We start from the raw sequence: 21,971 nt of genomic DNA, 5'->3' as shown, positions 1-21,971 counted from the left end.
ATTAATGCGCTAGCAAAACTGGTGTGGTAAAAGATATGCACAGAAAGGGCTGTGCCCAGCACATACTGACTTTTTTATTGCTTTCATAACTTTAGGCTTTGGCTCTTAACTTAATTATGTGTACTGCTATGGATAACAGGATGGTTGAGCGGCAGAACGTAGAGGGTAGTTATTAATGGGCACTGCTTTTAAGGACTAATGTTGTTAGTGCGTCACTCAGGGTATTCTCTGAACTGGGGATCCTTACTGTTTTCAATTGATATTGATGAAGGCATATCAAGTTTAATGTCTAAGTTTGCTGATGACACAGAGGTGAGCAGGGTAATTAATGACACTAATCAGGGTATGCCACTTCATTTCAAGAGGATATAGATAAACTCAGTAGATGTGCTGGAAAATGATAATTGAGGTTTAAAAGTGATAAATGCAAGATACTACATTTGGGTAGTAGTAATTGCAGAATAACATGTGATTTGACTGGTATCAAACTTAAGTGGTAGTTTGAAAAGGATCCAAGGGTACAGTCCAGTTTGAAATTCTCTGAGCAATGCAAACAAGCTGCTAAAACATGAGGTTCTGTGAATGGCACACACAAATTTTTCCAACAGGGACAATGTGGTGATTATCTGTCATTGTATAAGGTAATGATTAGCTCACATCTGGAATACTGCATACATGTATGGTAAGCTCATTTTAGGATAGATATGTTGGAAAGGTGTAGAGAAGTGTAACAAGATTAGTTGTGAGACCACAAAAGGATATTCTTATCAAGGAAGGCTGGGGGTTCTGTAAATGGTCTCTAGAAACTATTTATCTGTATTGTGACATAATTGAAGTGTACATGGATTTCAAGGGTTATATAGTAAAATATTTGCTGATGGTATCGTCACTCCTCATTTGAGGTGGACAAGAGGGCATAAATTTTAATTGGCAAATATGAATTGTTGTAGAATAAATGTGCAGAAATTCACATTAATCCAAAGAGTAATTAATGCTAACATTGTAGGAATAGCGGATATGATGCCACTCAGACATAAGTGATGCTGAATTTGAATATGGGGAATACAATGTATACAGGAAAGACAAACAGGGCAGGAGAGATGGAGGGGTTACGTTCTTAGCTAAGAAAAATGTTAAATCTAAGGCAGTGCATCCAATTGACTTGGGTGGTGAGTGCAATGTTGAATCAGTTTGGTGTGATATAAGCACTGGGAAAAAAAAAAAAAAAAAAAAAATTGAGACTAGGAGTGTGTTATAGGTCTAATAAATTTGATAAGTATACCAAACAGCTACACAGGAAATGTAGAGTGGGCCAACAAATCAGAATATCTCATAATGGGGGATTTTATCCTTCCAGATGTTGACTGGAATTTGTGGGTTGGTCACTCACAGACTAACAAGACTTTTGTGGATTTCTTGGATGACTGTTTTCTACGGCAGCATGTTAGAGAGGCAACAAGAGGAAGCAAAAACTCTTGATCTGGTTATCAGCATGATTCTTCATGCATTAAGAATCTGCAGGTAAAAGAACCACTGGGTGGCAGTGTTCATAGTGTACTAATGTGGAATTTAATTAAAGACATAATTACTGTAAAGGGTAAAGGGAAAGACTCTTGTTTTCGTAAGGGTGACTGTAGAGGTCTCAGACAGTTTTTAAATTGTGTGCAGTGGAACCAACTGATAATGTTACCAACAGAAAATTCTAAATGGGAAGTAATCAGAGAAGCTACTAGACTTTTCATACCAACCAAGAAATACTCTTCAATGCTTAGACCTAAATGGATGTCAGATGAACTATTGAGACACATGGCTGAGACGAAAAGTGCATGGGATATATATAAATTATCAGGTGATAGACATAAATTAGTCTATCACCTGATAATTTATCAGAAGCCTGTGATAGACATAAATTAGTCTGTAATCAAGTCACAAAGGAGATTAGTTAAGCTAAGGCAGATTATGAAAAGTCTCTGGCAAAGAATGAGAAGAAAAACAGCAAAGACTTCTATGCTTATATTAACAGTAGAAGGAAGGGATTAAATCACAATGGGCCACTTGATGTTTATGGGTTAACTGTTGATGACCCTGTTCAGGTTGCAGACAAATTGAATAGTAATTCTTTAGGGAAGGGGATGCCAGAAATTTATCAAACTTTAATGAGGTGCTAAATGACTGATAACTGAAAGGAAAGTGGAGGAGAAATTGTTTGAGGATGGACATAAAAAAAAGCACCTGGAGTGGATGGTATCTATCCGATTATATTAAGAAGGCAGCAAAGGAAGTAAGCAAACCCTTTTCCATAATGAGCACATCCTTTGATTCAGAGGAGGTCCCTGTGGACTGGAGAAGTGCAAATATATACCCAATTCATAAAGGAGGATCAAAAGGTGACATGACTAATTACTCACCTGTTAGCTCAACATCTGGTCCTGGGAAAATAATGGAATCATTGGTTAAGGAAGTAATGCAGGACCATTTGGACATGCATGCAGTTATTTTATTATTTTTTTTTATGAAAACTCCAAACACGAAAGGTATCAAAACCTATAGTACTTAGTACCGTGCATGGGTTGAAGGAGAAGTATGGGGGGAGGGAGATGCCGGAAACTTTGCTCTAGAGACTAAACATGGGTTTCACCACTTCAAGCCTCCAATAAGCAAAGTGGTGGTATTTCACCGGTTGATGAAAGTCATCTACCACCTATAATACTGCAATCACAGCATGGATTTGTCAAGGGGCAGTCTTGTCTAACAAATCTGATAGCTTACTATGATACAGTGACCAAGGAACTTGATGCAAAAAAAAAATTGTCACATCATGTACTTAGATTTCAGGAAGGTTTTTGATAAACTTCCTGCTCTTATCCATAGCAGTAGCCTGCTCTTAATGTGTGCAACGCATTAAGAGCAGGCTACTGCTATGGATAAGGGGATGGTTAAGTGGAAGAAGATAGAGAGTGGTTATCACCGGGAATGCTCTTCATGGACTAATGTTATTAGTGGAGTTCTCCAGGGTTCAGTGCTGGGTCCATTGTTGTTTTCAATATTTACCAATGATATTGATGGCTATCAGTATCATTTATTTATTTTATTTTTTTTTTTTTTCTGTTTATACTCCGGGACGGCCAAGCGGTCAGAGGAGTTCACAAGATAGACAGAATACAAGAAACAGTACCATATTCAGCAGTCACGGGCTTGAACCCCCGTCACTCAAGGCATGTGTACTTATGCACCCGCGCACCTGACCACTAGGCTACGGCGGCCTCTATAATTGTTATATCAGCCGCTTAATGTCTAAGTTTGCAGTTGATACAAAGGCTGGTAGGGTGGTTGATGAAAATGATCAGGGTGAGCTATTGTAACAAGATAGAGGAAAAGAATTGGCTCAATGAGCTGAGAAGTAACAATTAAAGTTTAACATTGGCAAATGCAAGTACTCCACATCAGTAGCAGTAACCTCAAAGTAACTTATCAACTGTGGGGTACTATACTCAGGGTAGTGGAGAATGAAAAAGACATGGGAATAATTGTGCAGTCAGACATGAAATTCTCTGAGTAGTGCAGGCAGGACATCTCACGGGGCCTTGTCAACGACATGGCCCCGTGAGATGTCCTGACTGCATGCAGAAACTTGGTTAGCAGGGATGAGGAGGTGATTATCCCTTTGTACAGGACCATGCTTAGATATTGTATACAGGTCTGTGGGCCTGAGTTTAGGAATGATATAGATCTGCTGGAACAGGTGCAGAGAAGGGCAACCAGATTGGTGAAGGGAACAAAAGAGTGCTCTTACCTAGAAATGCTCCAGTTCTGCAAATTGTAGCATCTCAAGACCAGGCAACTGAGAAGATCTGATTGAGGTGTTTAAAGCCTTGATTGGATTGAGTAAGTTGAATGTTAATAGTATTTTTCCACTTGCTGAGACTACACACTTGAGGGGACATGAATTCAAAGTTGGAAAGGATGGTTGCAGGATACATGTGCGGAAGTTTGCCTTCAGACAGCATGTGGTTGATTGTTGGAACAGGCTTTCATCTGTTGTTGTGGAAGTGGATGGGTTGAATAAATTCAAGGAAGAACTAGACAAACTCTTGAGGGGTAGATGGGTGAACTGGTGGTTTTTTTTTTTCTTCTCACTGATTCTATGTTAGCTTGCTTTCTTGCATCATTTGCCAATGCTACTACTATCCATTGGAATAAACTTCCACCTAATGTGGGGTGGAAGTTTATTCCAATGGATAGTTAAATGGATAAAATTAGGAAATGTTTGGACAAATTATTGGAAAGAATGGGAAATTGTATTATTATTATTTTTTTATTTTTTGGTTGGTGCTGTATAATTTTACTTTCTTGCATTATGTTGCCAATACTTTTCTCTCACAAGTAGCTGTCCTTTAAAGAACCAACTTATATTATGACATTACTGATAATGTATATTTTTTTTTTTTTTTAACTAGCAATTATATATACATGCCTGTAAGACAAAGACAGCATACACATTCCTTTGATACATGGGTTTTTTGAACATATGTGAACTGGTTTGAATAACCAAAGTTGTTTAAAATGGTGGCCACTATCTTCCTCATATAAGTGTAGACATTTCTTCTCTGTAACACTTCTAGTTTACTTAAATTTCTTGCACAGGCATTTGATAGTACATTTGTGCAGAGCAGTGCATTCATTGCTGTATTTCTCTGCAAACTCTTCTCTGTTGACTTCAGAATTCCACTTTCTACAGTTGCTAATGTCAATTTCCAAAATAAATATTCTTTTCCATGGACTGTATGCTATTCTTGTATGAAGGGCATTCAATAAGTTATCTGCCTTGATTATAGTGTGGAGCAATGGGTCATCATCAAATTTTTGAGAAAAAGAATGGAATGGACTAAAAGTTATTCAAGAATGCACAAAAGGCTGTATATGGTGATGTTTTCTTTTCTGAATATCAGAAAAAATTTTTTGCTAACAATCTAAATTGTGTCATGAATCCATATAAATATGACCATCGGAAATGACATCTCCAGAAATGTGCCAAAACATGAAGACCAGAATATTTCTGAGGGATCAGTACTGACCATCCTTCACAAATAGTAGCCATGGCAAAAGTCAATTCTTGCTGGGTTCTGGAAACACTCATGTCTCTTCAAAAACAGTGCAGGGTTCAGATTTGTGACAGAAATTTAAACATGAATGATACAGGTACACAAGATTTCTTTCAAGAATTCTAACTGGTGATAAAACATAGATTCATTACTGAGATTTGCAAAAGAGAATAATAAAAATAATAAAGATTTACCTGTCCACTGGTAAGATCTTGATGAATTTGAGGTATTGCTCAAAACATCAAAGGCAGATATTGTTGGGATATCAGAGACGTGGTGTCACACAGATATAAGGGATGCAGTACTGCAATTTGGGGAGTACAACGTCTACAGAAAGGATAGACAGGATAGGAAGGGGGGGAGGGGTTATGCTATTAGTTAAGAAACACATAAAAACCAAGGAAGTGAAGCCAGTCGACATCGCTGGACAGTGCAGTGTTGAGTCAGTTTGGTGTGACATAAGCATTGGGAGATCAAAATTGAGAGTAGGAGTGTGCTATAGGCCTAATGACTCTGATGAGTATAATAAGGAACTGTACAGGGAAATAGAGTGGGCCAGTAAATCAGAGAGTCTTATAATGGGAGATTTTAATTTCCCAGATATTGACTGGAATTTGGGGGCTGGTTACTCACACACTAGCAGGGCTTTTGTGGATTTATTGGATGATTGTTTTCTACATCAGCATGTTCGGGAGGCAACTAGAGGGAGTAATACTCTTGATTTGATTATCAGCAGTGATTCTTCATGCATTAAGAATCTGCAGATAAATGAACCACTAGGTGGCAGTGATCACAGTGTGCTGAAGTGGGAGTTACTGAAAGAGGTAACTACCATTAGGGGTAAAGGGAAGGGTTATTTCTTCCGTAAAGGCGACTACGATGGACTGAGACAGTATTTAAATTCTATACAGTGAGACCAACTGATGATGTTACCAACAGCAAACTCAAAATGGGAAGCATTCAAAGAACTTATCTTGGAAGCTACTAGGCTTTACATACCGACTAAGAAATATTGTTCAAGGTTTAGGCCAAAATGGATGTCAGATGAACTAATGAGGCATATGGCAGAGAAGAAAAATGCATGGGATACTTACAAATTAACACATGACACAGAAGCCTATGATAGATACAAGTTGATATGCAACCAAGTTACAAAGGAGGTTAGGCAGGTGAAGGCAGATTACGAGAAATCCTTGGCAAGGGATGCAAAGAAAAACAGCAAAGAGTTCTTTACTTATGTAAACTCTAGAAGGAAGGGGATGAATCAGATTGGTCCACTTGATATTGATGGGTCAACTGTTGATGATCCTGCTCAGGTAGCTAACAAACTAAATGAATATTTTGCATCGACATTCACACATGAGGAGTTATTCAGCAAGGGGAATGCCAGAGGTGTATTCAACTCTAGCAGTCAGCTACAGAATCTTGAAATAACTGGGAGTAAAGTGGAGGAGAAACTGTTGAAGATAAACACAAGAAAGGCACCCGGGGTGGATGGGATCTATCCAGTTATATTAAAGGAGGCAGCAAAGGAAGTAAGCAAACCCTTAGCCATAATTATGAGAGCTTCCTTGGACTCAGGGGAGGTACCCATAGACTGGAAATGTGCAAATGTGACCTCAATTCACAAAGGAGGATCAAAGGCTGACACAAGTAATTATAGACCTGTGAGCTTAACTTCTGTTCCAGGAAAATTAATGGAGGCACTGGTTAAAGAAGCACTGCAGGATCATTTAGACAAGACTTCAGTTATAGCTCAGACACAGCATGGTTTTGTTAAGGGGAAGTCTTCCCTGACCAACTTGATTGGATACTATGATGCAGTCACAAAAGAACTGGATGCAGGGAATAACTTTGATATTGTATACTTGGATCTTAGAAAGGCTTTTGATACTGTTGCACATGGAAGACTGCTACACAAATTGGAGCAGTGTGACATTGGAGGCAAATTGCTGCTATGGATAAAGGGGTGGTTGAGGGGGAGAAGACAGAGTGGTAATCAATGGACACTGCTCATCGTGGACTAATGTTATTAGTGGAGTCCCTCAGGGCTCAGTGTTGGGTCCATTATTGTTTTCTGTATTTATAAATGTTATTGATGATGGTATATCAAGCTTAATGTCCAAGTTTGCAGATGATACAAAGGTTGGCAGGGTTGTCAAGGACACTACTGACACTATGCTGCTGCAACAGGAGCTGGAAAGGTTGAGCAGATGGGCTGAGAGGTGGCAAATGAAGTTTAACATTGACAAATGTAAAGTACTACATATGGGAAACAGCAACCCCAGAGCAACGTATCAACTCTGTGGTGCTGCACTGACAGTGGTGGAGAATGAAAGGGACTTGGGGGTGATTGTGCAGGCAGATATGAAGTTCTCTGAGCAGTGCAGACGGGCTGCAAGAGTAGCTCATGGAGTATTGTCAATGATATACAGGAATTTTTCCAGCAGGGATAAGGAGGTGATTGTTCCATTGTATAAGGCAATGGTCAGGCCACACCTAGAGTACTGTATACAGGTCTGGAGGCCTCATTTCAAGAAGGATGTAGAGCTGCTGGAACGAGTACAGAGAAGGGCAACAAGATTAGTGAATGGAACAAAGGGGTGCTCTTACGAAGAAAGGCTTAAGTTTTGCAAATTACAGTGTCTGGAGACTAGGCACCAGCGAGGTGATCTGATAGAGGTGTATAAAGCCTTGAATGGTTTAAGCATGCTCAATGCTGATGGGATTCTTCCTCTAGCTCAGAAAAATCACCTGAGAGGGCATAAATTCAAATTGAGGAAAGACAGATGTAGGATAGACGTGCGGAAATTTGCCTTTAGCCAGCGGGTGGTTGGTTGGTGGAACAGACTGCCATCCCTTGTGGTGGAGGTTGATAGCCTAAATAAGTTTAAGGCTCAGCTGGACAGGTATTTTGAACGAACAGAGGGGTGAAGTGGAAGTGGGTTTTTTTTTTTTTTTTTTTTGGCTGATGCTGCATAAGCTTGCTTTCTTGCATCAAATGCCTCTACTAATGCTAATGCTAATCTTGGCCACTATTTTTCAAGATATCAAAGGAATTCCTTTGGTAAACTATATGCCACAAAAGAAAACAGTTGCTGGAGATGCCTGTGCTGCTGTTCTCAAAAATTTAAGATAGGCCATAAAGGAACAGAGATAAGGGAAATTGACACAAAACGCACAAGGTGCCATACTTCTTCCTGACAATGCTCATGTACACACATCCCATAAAGCATTGCTATTGAGAGATTGCAGATTTCAGGAGTTAAACCATCTACTATGCAGTCTAGACCTGGCTCCCAGTGATTATTTCCTCTTCATAAATCTGAAGAAACACCTGCGTGGGCATCAGTTTTCAAGTGATGACAATCTCAAGGAAGCTGTAAGTGGTAAGAGACCAGAAAAAAGACATTATTTTCAGGTATTTTCTCTCTGCTCTCAAAATGGAGGACATATATTAAACTCATGCTTGTAAGACAAAGACAGCATACATGTTCCTTTCATACATGGGTTTTTTGAACATACGTAGAACTGATTTCATTAGCAAAAATTGTTGAAAGAAGATGTATATTGAATGGAATAACAAGAAAGTGGAAATAAGAAGATAGAGAAGTGGGGAAGTAGTCTATATATATACGTTTGTTATTTGGTTTTTAGGAGCATTAACAACTAAGGCCATACTGCTCCGGTGATATTCGGTGGTCATTCTCTGACCTTTCTGCATCCTCCGTATTTGGTGGTCACAGGCTCGAACCCCGGTCTAATCAAGAAGCGTGTGCTATGCACTGCTGCTTCTGCCCACCTGGCTATGGAGGCACCTATATATATATATACAGTCGAACTTCCCTATAACGAATTCGATAAACCCAGCAAAAAAATTCTTATAGAGAAATTTTGTTATACAGAGAATATCTTTTTTATTAGAAATTATCTAATTAGAAAATGAAAATGAATCTACATTTATTTTTAATGTATTTTATTTCAAAAACATACTTATTTAAATTACGTTTACACAATTTTTGCCCGTAAGTATCACAGATTAAAAAAAAATCTGTAATTTTCGTTTGCACAGTACAATTAAAAAATGTCTGATTCTCAAAGAAAACCTCACATTTGTTCAGAACATTAAAAACATTATGAGGAACATTTTCACAAAACTGTAGACCCATACGAACCGTTTTAAAAGCGTTAATCATTTCTTCGCGAGTTGGCTTTTCTGTGGGTTGTTCTGATGCGTCTTCAGCATCATCATTAATTTCTTCGTGATCATGGTCGCATCTAACACTGTTCAGCAGTATTTCATCTTCATTTGGATGTTCTGCTCTAGTCAGATCTTGATCTACATAAACATAACTATCCAGTGTTATTTAATTTTCGATGTTTCCGGACGATTCTAATAATGTCCAAAAGTTTTTCAGTTGTGAAAGGGGCAGTTCATCTTGTTCGTCCAGTTGTTGTTCGACTTCTGTATTCAATGCAAATCCCGCTTTCGAAAAGCAATTTTGAATAGTTTATTCGGTGACATCGTTTGTCCTAACTTTTTCCAGTTCAGAGATGCAATCTCTAAGGTTAATTGTAACCTCCAAGTTTCTATTTTCTGATAATGCATTGACAATCTTCATTATTATTCTCTTTTGATAATGAAATTTAAAATTTTTAATAATGCCTTGGTCTGTTGGCTGGAGTTTTGGCGTTACATTTGGTGGTAAAAACAACAACTTCGCACCTTTAAGTTTGGCAGAAATACTGGCAGGATGTGCCAGACAGTTGTCAGTTACCAACACGATTTTCCATTTTTCTGTTGTTATATGCTTGTCTGGTTTTAATATCCATTCTTCAAACTAATCACTTGTCATCCATGCTTTTTTTATTAAAGGTGTAGTCAACTTCCAAAGATTTTGTGCCTCTAAAACATCTTGGGTTTTTTGATATTCCGATGACTAAAAGTCTTAATTTTTCCTTTCCTGTCATATTTGCTCCAACTAGTGCAGTGATTCTTTCTTTGCTTTCCGCCAGAACATTTATCATCCTTAAAAGCAAGTGTTCTATTCGGTAAACATTTAAAGAATAAACCCATTTTGTCAGCATTAAAAACATCCTTACACTCATGTTCCTCCAACTGTTGCAATCTTCTTCGCTTACATTAACACTTTCTCCACAAATAACCTTTTCCACAATTCTGTGGCGCTTCTTAAATTTATCTAGCCACCCAGTGCTCGCATTAAATTTCAGAGCTTATTGCTTAATTATTAGGCCCGATATTGGAATATTCTTTTCAAGTATCATTTGCACCCATTTTAGAACAGCTATATCAATATCTTCGTATATACACAACTTAATTCGTTTCTTGTCTGCTGCTCCTCCTTCAATTGCATTTAAAATTGATTCTCGATTTTTTAAAATCATAGATAAATGCTTGCAGGTATGCCATATTTCTCCGCAACATCTTTTTTCTTAAAACCCTCGTCAATATCATAACAATCTTTGCTTTATCATTAATACTTAAACACTTTCTCTTCAACATTTTTTCCGCAATTACTCTACTGCAGCTCTTGCCGATACATGCACCGCAAACTTCGCTGCGCTGGCCATATAGTGAATTGTTAGTACCGCCTACTAAGTGATGTTCGCTTGCCAATTCAACGGTATCACGTGCCCTTTCCTATCAATCACTTTGAAGAAATTATGCCTTTGTGAATTTCTTTTATTCTGCTTTCATTCACATATACACAAAAGAAAATTTATGATTAATGAATGCTGTATGTTACTTTTCAGGAAAAAAAATACAAGAGCGCCTATGTGATTGATGACGAATGAAATTAAAAAAAAAAAATTTCATGAAAACCATCTACTGGGAGTCCAGTTAGATGAGAACGGACATATCATATAATGATTGACAGGAAGGTTACGTGGTACAGTTGAGATGAGAAGCGAATGTCACTCGGTAGGCGTTACTAAAAACCGACTATGGTAGCATTCTATGTATTGCCGCCGCAGCACGCTAAAGGTTTACCGCAGCAAATTTCATTTTCCCCTGAGCCAACATCAATTCACAAATCTACCCTATTTATTGTAAAGTTTACGACCATTTTTAAGAAAACCCATTTTGTTTAATAACTGTAACAAAAATAAAACAAAGACCCTCCTACGGGCATCAATGGCCTCTAAAAGGATGATTATTTAATTCCAGATGCTAATGCGCAATTTTGGAAGGAAGGAGGCAGTATATTTGAGTGGCTGTTTAGCAGTAAATGTTTGAAAATCTTCAAAAATGCTTTTACAAATTTTTTAAAAATTCGTTATAGAGAGATTAACACTTCGCTATATGGGGTTAATTTTACGTGTAATTTCGTTTCAAGGTGTAATGTTTTGCGAAAAAATTCATAATATAGAGAAATTTGTTAAATAGAAGTTCCACTGTATATATACATAAATAAATAGATTAGATTTATTTATGTATATATACATTTTTACTTATGAATGTAATACTTCATATTACATTTTACAAAAAAAATTAATATGAAGATGAAAGGATATAGTCAGAATATGACAATTTACTGTCGAGTTAATGCCATAGGTGTATTAAACTCTGGCAGTGAGCTAAATGATTTTGTAATAGTTTAGAGCAAAGTGGAGGAGAAATTGTTGAAGATAAACATGAGAAAGGCACCTGGGGTGGATGGGATCTATCTATTAAAGGAGGCAGCAAAGGAAGTAAGCAAACCCTTAGCCATAATTATGAGAGCTTCCTTGGACTTCGGGGAGGTAACCATGGACCGGAGGTGTGCAAATGTGACCCCAATTTATAAAGGAGGATCAAAGGGTGACACAAGTAATTACAGACCTGTTAGTTTAACTGATGTTCTGGGGGAAATTAATGGAGTCACTGGTTAAAGGAGCACTGCAGGATCATCTAGACAAGACTTCAGATATAGTTCAGACACAGCATAGGTTTGTTAAGGGAAAGTCTTATCTGACCAATTTGATTGGATACTATGATGTGGTCACAAAGGAACTGGATGCAAAGAATAATTTTGATATCATATACTTGGATCTTAGGAAGGCTTTTGATTCTGTTGCATATGGTTCTGTTTCATATTGCAATTTGCCTCCAATGCCACACTGCTCCTATCTGCTGCACAGATAGCAGTGTGGCATTGCAGGCAAATTGCTGCTATGCTTCTATCCATGCTATTCTCTCACACGAACTGCGAAGACAAAAATCGGTACTTTCAAGTGTATCACGTCATTTTGTTTATTTAATTTTAATATTGGATTTCACCATTTTTTATTTAATGTAATTTTGTTTAATATCATATTAATGTTTTATGTAACTTAATGCCATTGTATGTCATTGTATCATCTTATTTCATTTTATGTTATTTTATTTAATTGTTTAATGTCAATTTATTTATCTCTGTAATATATCTGGTTGTCATCATCCCTGTAAGTGTCAACCCCTTTTAATACTTTTTGGTTGTGAAGGGACATTTCAACACTATCCAAGCCTGTAACTGTGAAAATTGAAGGTGGTGAAATAAAAGATTCTCTCTCTCTCAATTTGTCAAGCCTTCCCAAATTTCATTAAAAGTGGACCAATTGAACTCTGGCAATTATTATTATTAATTATTTATTTCTTCTTCTTCTTATTTTTTTTTTTCATACATATCATACCATACATGTACCATATATTGTAATATGTTTGTTATATTCTGGTTGGTGGAATGTATGGGTAGATGTGCAAAAAACGAAATATTCTTGGTTCACGCATAAATAATTCCTTTTTTTTTTTTTTTATAAATCTTGAATTATTTTTATTTGCTTTATATTGAATTATTTGCTAACATGACTGCAATGTAATGCACTGCATGCATTAACTGACTTGTTTATTTTAATCTGTTTTATTTTCTCTTTTATTATAGAAGAGACTGCATCTATACTTGCTGACCTTGCAGTTAAGGATCAACAGAATGGCATGGGCATCTTTCTTCCTGCTGTTATGTCCCCACAAAATGAACAGGTTAGAATCTTTTTGCTATCCATGATTCAATATGTGTCTGTGTTGTACAAATAGGATTGTGATTGATATAAGGACTATCCTCCCAGAGCAAGCAAGAGTAAATTTAGTGTGGAATAGCACCATTCAGTTCTCCTGATAAATAATAAAATAAATTTTTTGAATGTATTTTAGAACAACCACATAAGGTCAGAGGAGTTTGTAAGATAGAGAGAGAGAGAGACTACAAGGACATCTCTGTATATTAGTAGTTACATGAACTTGAACCACAATCACTCAAACACATGTGCTTCTGTACCCTTTCACTTTTTCTTTTTCAGAGTGCTTCCACTTACTGAAATGTGCTTATTCCATTAATTTCTCAAATGCTTTAGGTCATATTTTTTGTAAATCTGTTTAATGCTTCTAAAGCATCAGTCACTTCAATATATGATTAAACGGTCAATAATTACAAGATTTGATACAAGATTTGGATTGAAGAGGAGAGAAAACATAAAAATTTACTGAGAATGTAGCAGGCAGACTCATGCTTTACCACGCTGAAAATTCCTAATTTATGAACTGTGCTTCTTTAAAATGGATTCTTGAAGCTTGTCTGGAACTTTCGTGCCGGTTCTGCACTCAGTATTGACAATATTTCCAATACTTGAAAATATTGACAATACAGTCAGTCCTCGTATAACACGTGTTTACATTACACGAATTCGATCATACACGATTTATAAATAGGGGAACGATATCTTATATAACACGAACCAAATTCGCTTATGCACGATTCGCCTTTGTGTTTACAAGAAATGGCAGTCGAACGCAACACGATAGGAATGAAGAGAAGATTCTGAAAATGTATTTATGTTTTTTATATCAGTGAAGGAGAAACACATTTCACCATAATAACATAAAAACCAACACAATTCCAGCTATCGGTATAATCGCAAATGCAATTAGATCGAGTTTACTACCAGTTTATAACAGATTTCACTAGCAGAAATGCAACTGGAAATTGTTTTTATTGTTTTATGATAGTAACCCCTAGAAATGTGCTTTAGTAAAATGTGAAGTGTTAATAGTGTATCTCTGCCTTTATGGTGTTGTTTATTCAGTTGCTACACGCGCGCAGCTTTGTTTATGTGTATCAAGCGTGCCTCCTCGTTTTGTAATTGTGCTTTATTCCCTAAAAATGAGTAAAATACTAAAAGGTGTGAAAAGGAAGCATCCTGGTGACGACACTGCAGATTCAGAGAGAAAAAGAAAAGCAATATTGATAAACAGAGGCGGACTGGGTCAAAAATTCTTACCCGGGAAAATTTGTAGTGGCCTCATACTATGGCTTAAGGCCAAAATCACACCAGCCTCCGGCCCACTGGGGTTTTCCCGGTAAGGCTTATGGCCAGTCCGCCTCTATCGATAGAGAAAAATATGAAATTGTGAAACGCTTTGAGCGAAATGAAAGACCATGTGATATTGCACGTGCTACAGACCTAAATGAGGCAACGCCGGGAATTACAAAGAATGCAGAGAAAATAAAATAAAAAAACTTTCATAGCAGGAACAACTCAAAGTGCAATTAAAATCCGTTAGATTAAGAAGAGATGGAACGGCTGCCATCTGTTTGAATCGAAAATAAAATAAAAAACAAGTTTGCTTACGATAGAAGCAAACATTAGCAATATTTTATTACGTAATAGTTGTAATAAAATACGTAAGTATTTTATTACGATTATTTATTGTGTTTGGTAATGTTTTGGTTACAAATGTGTGTTCAATCTTGGGTGGTCGGCACCTAACCCTATTTTTCCCATAGGGCCTGTTGTTTATATTGCACGATTTTGCATTGCACGAGGGTTTCTAGGAACACAACTATCGTGCTATACGAGGACTGACTGTATTTCATATTTCAGCATGCATGCTAATCATAATTGTTTAGCATGCATGCTGCTAAACAATTATGATTTTGTTATACTATGAACTTCCAGACACTTAATGGATAAAAGTTTTCTGGCTTTGTTTTGGATTAGTATTAGTATTGAAATGGCATAATGTTACAAGGAAGTAAACTTATTCTGCATCATCAATGGGCCTTTCAACATGCACACCTGTACATATGAGGGTACATCCAAATGATGATGCTGGTCCAAATTAGCATCACTGGGATCTAACACTCTAGGTTCCAGGCTAACACCATAAGAATCAGGAATGCTTGCCGTGTGCTGTTCATAGCATAACCACCAGGATCCCCCTTTCCGTGGAAACTTGGAAAGGAGTATCCTGGTGGTTGAGGGCCCATCTTCAACACATTACTTTGGCCCCGCTTCAACAAGACTGGAAGTCCTGGATGGCTTTGGTCAGGATCACTTTGCTAGTGGGTTTGCCTGTGAGGGTCAACTGTGTCAATGCCATGCCCTTACCCTCATGGTCCGAGGGACAGGATTCAAGCTGGCCCTGGCATCCCACTTCTGAGTGCATTTATTCCTTGCTGAGTAGTGGGTATCCCATTTTGGTCTCCATGGTGGGTGGGGAGCCTGGGCGATGAACAAAAAAATAAAAATATATATATATATTATGAATCTAAAGTTATTTCTTCTGGGTTTCAATGTAGAAACCTACAGGAAAGATGTCACCCTTCTTTATCCAGAAGGGTTTGGAAGGATTGGCAGGCTCTTCTAGATTGGTGAAATACCTTTGCTCAGGCAAAGACCATGTCCTTGTAGAAACCTGAAGTGACAAACATTCAGAACAGTTTCTCTGATCAATGTGTTTGGGGGGATGACGACCACAGTTATCTCCCCCCCTCCCATAAGACTGAATTCACCCCATGGTGTCATCTCAGAATGGGATCTCTTCGAAGTGCCTGAAGAGGAAAATTGTTCTGAATTATAGGGATGGGAAACTTGTTCGCACTGGAAACCATCCTAACGTTCAATTCACCAACATCTCCTAATGATCAAAACTGGTTATATTAATTACCAGTGCATCCATGTGCCCCAAATCCTTTAAGGTGCCTTAAGTGCCCGAAATATGGATATTCACAAATGGTATGTTGTTGGAGCCCTTGATTGTGCTCGATGTGCTGCACCAAAAAACTACATCATGTTCAGCTACAAAACCCACCTGCCTTAACTGCCAAGGAGAGCACTCTGCTTACTCACGAGCATGTTAGAGGTGGAAAGAAGAAATGATAATACCTGACCTTGAGGTACACCTCTCCTGACATGAAAAGTTGTCCAGTAGATTTCACAGGAAATAACAAGCCGTCTCAGTTGAAGTAGGTTTTCTTGTATAGAGAGGTCTTGTAAGGTCGGGTACTTTGAAGTAGTTTTTCAAGATAAAGATAAGAGCAGTAATTATATATTGTGAAATGCTGATTTGATATCAAAGAAAACAATATCTAACTGAGATTTTTGCTTAGTACAATAGACTTTCAGAATAACAGCACCTTTAAGGATTCAAGGTGTCATTATTTCAGTTTTTCCATTATCTAGAAAGTTTTATTTTTAATATATTTAATGTAGAAATAATGAGGCTAAATAAGAAATACCGGGTGATTCAAAAGTCTCCATACATACATAGGGAAAATGGTCACTTTTTTAACAAACTGTCACTTTATTCACAAAACATGCTCTACATAGTTGCCATTCCTTTGAAAACACTTATGGATGCATCTCTCCCACTCATGTTGAACTTGCATTAACACATCTGGTGTTATGCCCGTAATTGCATTTCGAATGTGTTCCTTTAGGTGATTCATGTTTCGTATCTTTTCCTGGTACAGCCTTCAAAGTAAAAATCTAGTGGGCTAAGGTCTGGGAACCTCAGAGGCCACTCCATGGAACCATGGCAACCAATCCAGGAACCCAGAACCTGCTGATCCAATCATCGGTGCACACAAAGACTATAATGGGGTGGTGCCCCATCTTGCTGAAAGTATGCCAGAAATTCTCCATCCTTGTTTAGCAGGGATGGCATGACCGTGTCTTGTAGCATGTTTAGGTACATTTCAGCATTCATATTTGTGTCAAAGAAAACAGGTCTGACAATTTTGTTTCCCCATATCCCACACCACACCATCAGTTTTCGTGCATCTTGCATTTTTGAGGGACTCGCCCCGTGTGGGTTGGATCACTCCAATAACGTAGGTTTTTGCGATTAACTTCTCCATTAACGTAAAAATTAGCTTCATCAGTAAACAAAATCCCAAATGAGAAGTTTCTGTCACTGTCCAATTTGTTTATTGCCCATTCACAAAATTTCATCCGCTTATCCGGGTTGTCTTCACTAAGATGCTGCAACATTTGCATTTTGTACGGATGCCATTTGTGCTTTTTCATGATGTAGATGATACTTAATTGGCTGACACTGCTTTCTGCAGACAATGGTCGTGTGCTTTTTGGGGGGCTCTTCGCAAATGCTGTCAGCACTATGTCGGTTGTGCCTTCATTGGCAGATGTTCGTGGACAACCACTTCTCGGTTGGTCAGTAACACTTATAATCTTTCTGAACTTCTCAATAAGTTTGGCAACAGTGTTGTGTGTGATGTGCTTGTCATATCTCCTGTTAAATTCCATTGCAACTTTGCAACACCTTCCTGATCCAGCCATGAGAAAAATTTTTATATGCTCTTCTTTAGACAAATTCATTTTAGAAGGGTACCAAAAAACAGAAAAAAAGGAACATTATTCCCTATGTATGAAGACTATGATTGAATCGCCCTGTAGAGAGATTAAGAATGCAATTTTATTAACTGCACATAAAATCAAACATTGACAATCCAATGTTATATTCTGCCATTAATACACTCTTGCTTATGCCCCATTCTATTTTCTTTTTTTATGTTGTTGTTATTGGAGGTTTTATGGCACAACAGCAGCTAAAGGCCATTATGCACCATTTTTTTTTTTTTTTTTTTTTTTTTATATAAAGTTAGTCTTCGCTGGTAGCACAGTGGTATCGTCACCGTCCTCTCTGCAGTGGGAAGAAAAGGTCCAGGTTCGAATCCTATCGATGACATGAAGGACTTTTATATGCATTTTTCACTGCATGGCTAAATTAGTGGGTCTCAGGCATAGATAGCAAGGTTTTTTCCCCAGAAACTGGGGTTTTTCATCTAGCAAAACAGGCAAATCGACCAGAGAACACATGCAAATTACAGACATAATACACATGGCTTTATGAATTAATGTTTCCAGTGATCCTAATGTAATAGTTTGGATTAACATTAGCATTAGTAGAGGCACATGATGCAAGAAATACAGCATCAGCCAAATAAAAAACCCCTTCCCATTTCACTGATCCATTCATTCCAAATGTTTGTATAGCCTTAAATTTATTTAAGCTATCAACTTCCACAACAGATGGAAGTTTGTTCCAGCAATCAACTACCTGCTGGCCAAAGGCAAACTTCTGGACATCTATTCTACAACTGTCTTTCCTCTATTTCATCTCAGTTATATCTCAGTCACTAAGCTTTAATATTGTTCTTCTTTTCTTCTCTGTATGAGGTATATTAACTTTAGGAGCCATAGTTAGGGATTTTTAATATAAAATAAATGTAAAACAGTGGCATTATCCATATCAGTACAGAATTCACTTTCCAAATGGTGAACGTAAACAAGTACAGTAATCATGGGACTTGCCTTTTTTTTTTTTTTTTCCCCTGCACTGCAAGACATCTGCACTGTATGTAAACATACAATCTCAATGAGGGATGCTATCAGGTCCTTCTGTAGCATTGTTAGGAAGGCATGGCTCTCTTTCTCTTGTACATTTTGAAGTCTAGTTGCACCAGATCTCAAGCACTCTATATATCACTATTTCTGCTTGAAGGCTTCTTTGATATTTGGGTTGAATTTATTTAGGATTACCAGCAGATTCCAATGCTGGCATCTGCTGGGAAATCTAACTTCTATGGATGCTCTAATTATGGCAATGTGTCTTAGTTAGTTGGTCGGCAAAAGACTGCATTGCCACCTCAATCATCCTCAAGGAAAGAAGCCCCAGTTATAACTTGAGAGGTGATGGATCACAATTTTCAGCTTAAGGAATTTAACAAAGAACACCTGCTGAGAGGACAAGGAAGCTTCCTGATTTTCAATTTGCATAGTATCCATGGGAGGAAGAGATAATAAACAGGTGATTGGTGAGTGGTCAGAGGAGAAAGTAAATGAGTTTGGTAGAGTCGATACATCTGGCAGATTGTGAAAAAGCAGATCTAAAGCTTGATTATCTCTTATTGGTTTTCAATGCCTTTTGAGGTTAAGTGCCCCAAAAATTGAGGTCAGATCCAAATGTAGTGCTGCATGCCTTGGGACGGTGCAAAGTTGGTTATTAACCACATCTGGATTTATAGTCTCGTGGTATCAGAGTGATCCGGAAGTAAGTATATTAAGAACATTGCGGAGATGGCAAAGATCTCAGTGTCAGTCAGTAAGTCAGTCAGATAGATGGTCAAACCCATCTGACTAATTTATTGCCACTTTAATTGTGTCCCAATGCTCAGCTACAAATAGTTTGACCCTTGGATTCCCCCATACTCTATAGAAGTGGTGTTCAGCCTTTTCCCTTACTGGGGCCATATTCAGATTTAGATTTGTTCTGCGGGCTGCACTGAGTGATTCGAGAAAAATTAGTTACATTTTCCATATCATGTCACATGTAAAAGGAAGTTTCTATTTTCATGTTACCGTTTTTTTTTCCAAGCTATATATAAAAAAGTGGAAATTCCCAACACTTCTTTATGTGCAGCAAATCTGTCAGTGATTTATTTTTTAATTAATAAAATTTAATTTTAATAAAATCTATTTTATTAAAATCATAAAAATATTACTTACTTTTGTTTTTTAAAAAAGTACCTTGCTTTTGCTTTTAAATGCTCACTTTAGAAAATTTGCAACCTAAAAGGATTACTGCTTTTCAATATTAAAGTGAATAAATAAATATAATTGATGCACTTAAAATTGAAAATATTCAAAAATTTTATTAAATACAATACACAATAACATTTACTGAAACAAAACTTAACATTTAATGAGATAATTGAGGCTGGATATTTTTAGATAATTGTTCCAAATGCAGTTGAAAATTTGTGATTCCAGTTCTCAACACATCTGTGTGGAGAACTGACATCACATATTTTCAATCAAAATGAAGATTTTGGTTGAAAATATGTGAGAATGAAGATGCTCATTTGTTATTCTGTTACTTTTTAAATATTTATTAGATTTCATGCATGCAAAAATTTGCTCAAACATGCTTTGATCCGAACAAGGTAGCCATTTTCATGGCATTTTCATTTATTAGCGGAAAATCTTCAGATTTTCTGCTAGGGAGGAGTGCCTTGTAGAATTCAAGTAATTTATTTTTGCAGTCCACATGCTTATTTTTGAGCCATGTTTTAGCTTGAAAATCAATAATTTCAAGTTTAAAGCTGTAAATGTAGTTTTCAGCCATAGAAGTAAATGGATTCTCAAACAAGCTTATGTCTTTTTTGTGGGATCTTATATCAGCAAATTGACTTTCAGACTCACCAAAAAGTAGTTGTAATAACGAGAGGCTATTCTTTGAAAATATATGCTTCTCTTTTAGCTCGGTACACCATTCAAAAGGAACTAAATTGTCTTGTTAAATTTGGAATTTAAATAATAACAACGTATTCTGAAATGATATGATGTCACCATACAACTCAGAGACCAACTTTCCTTTCCCCTGTAGTTTTACATTAAGAGCATTTAAATGACTAGAAATGCCTGTAAGAATTGCAAGGTTAAACTGCCACTCCATATTTGATAGTTTTATTGGTTTCCCTTTTTCTGTCATAAAAAATATCAATTTCATGATGCAGTTTAAAGAAACAATATAACACTTTGTCACAAATAAGCCATCTTACTGCAATATGTAAAATTACATCTTCGTATTCAGCTTAAGTTTCTGAAAGAAACCGTTGAAACATATGATGTGCTTCAAAGAACATCGTATAAAATTTACAGTTGAAATAACCACATTCATAACATGCTGGAGAGCCAGTACTTTCCAACAGAGAGTTTCTTGATGCACAATGCAGTGAATTCCAATCAGAATATATCTGCAATATCTATCATTTTCTTGGTTATTCTACACATAAGCCTAATGTTTTTACCAGTCATATTTTTCTTGCACTGTCAGTTGTGACCCCTACTAGGTTTTTTATATTTAATATTAACTTTTCAATAGATTGGCAAAAGTTTTCAAAAATATTTTTTTCATCTGTAGTTGTTCCATGCATACTCTATAAATCAGCTAAATCTTCAACCGGTACAAAATTATCATTAATTCCACGTATGAAGATAAGGAGTTGGGCTGTGTCATTTACATCAGTACTGTCATCCACTGTCACACTAAAATATTTCATTTGTTTTATGTTTTCCAAAAGTTGTTTGAACAAATTCTTTCCAGTATCTTCTACACCAGATACACTGCTTTTTCATTGTACCCAATGAAGAAATAGTCTTCAGTCCACCTTTGATTAAAGGAGCCTCTGTAGCCAGGTGGGAAGGAGTAGCAGTGCGTAGCACATGCTTCTTGATCAGACCGGGGTTCGAGCCCGTGACCACCAAATATGGAGGATGCGGAAAGGTCAGGGAATGACCACCGCATATCCCCCGAGCAATATGGCCTTAGTTGCTAATGCTCCTAAAAACCAAATAACAATAACCTTTGATTAAAAACACGACACTCCAAATCAACTTTCTTCTTTTGGAACAATTTTAAAGATTATTTTTTAATTCAATACAAATTAATAATAATTCATATTTAGCTTACATATGACTGCACTGGACTACACATAAAGTTTGATACAGTCAAGCTCGATACTTGCATGC

General features: G+C 37.1%; 1 protein-coding gene across 1 annotated transcript in view; it reads left to right on the top strand.

Moving 5' to 3' along the window:
- Positions 1 to 21,971, top strand: part of LOC150089863 (Fanconi anemia group M protein-like) — a 116,429-nt gene that overhangs the window by 48,677 nt on the left and 45,781 nt on the right. The window contains exon 5 of the mRNA XM_090368869.1: positions 13,025 to 13,122. Coding sequence (XP_090224995.1) covers positions 13,025 to 13,122 — 98 coding nt within the window. The remainder of the gene's footprint in view (positions 1 to 13,024; positions 13,123 to 21,971) is intronic.

The sequence above is a fragment of the Mastigoproctus giganteus genome, chromosome 2 (assembly GCF_048544385.1).
Source record: "Mastigoproctus giganteus isolate SK-2022 chromosome 2, ASM4854438v1, whole genome shotgun sequence".
Lineage (NCBI taxonomy): Eukaryota > Metazoa > Arthropoda > Arachnida > Uropygi > Thelyphonidae > Mastigoproctus > Mastigoproctus giganteus.
The sequence above is the reverse complement of the archived record's forward strand: the minus strand, read 5'-3'. Positions and strand labels throughout refer to the sequence as shown.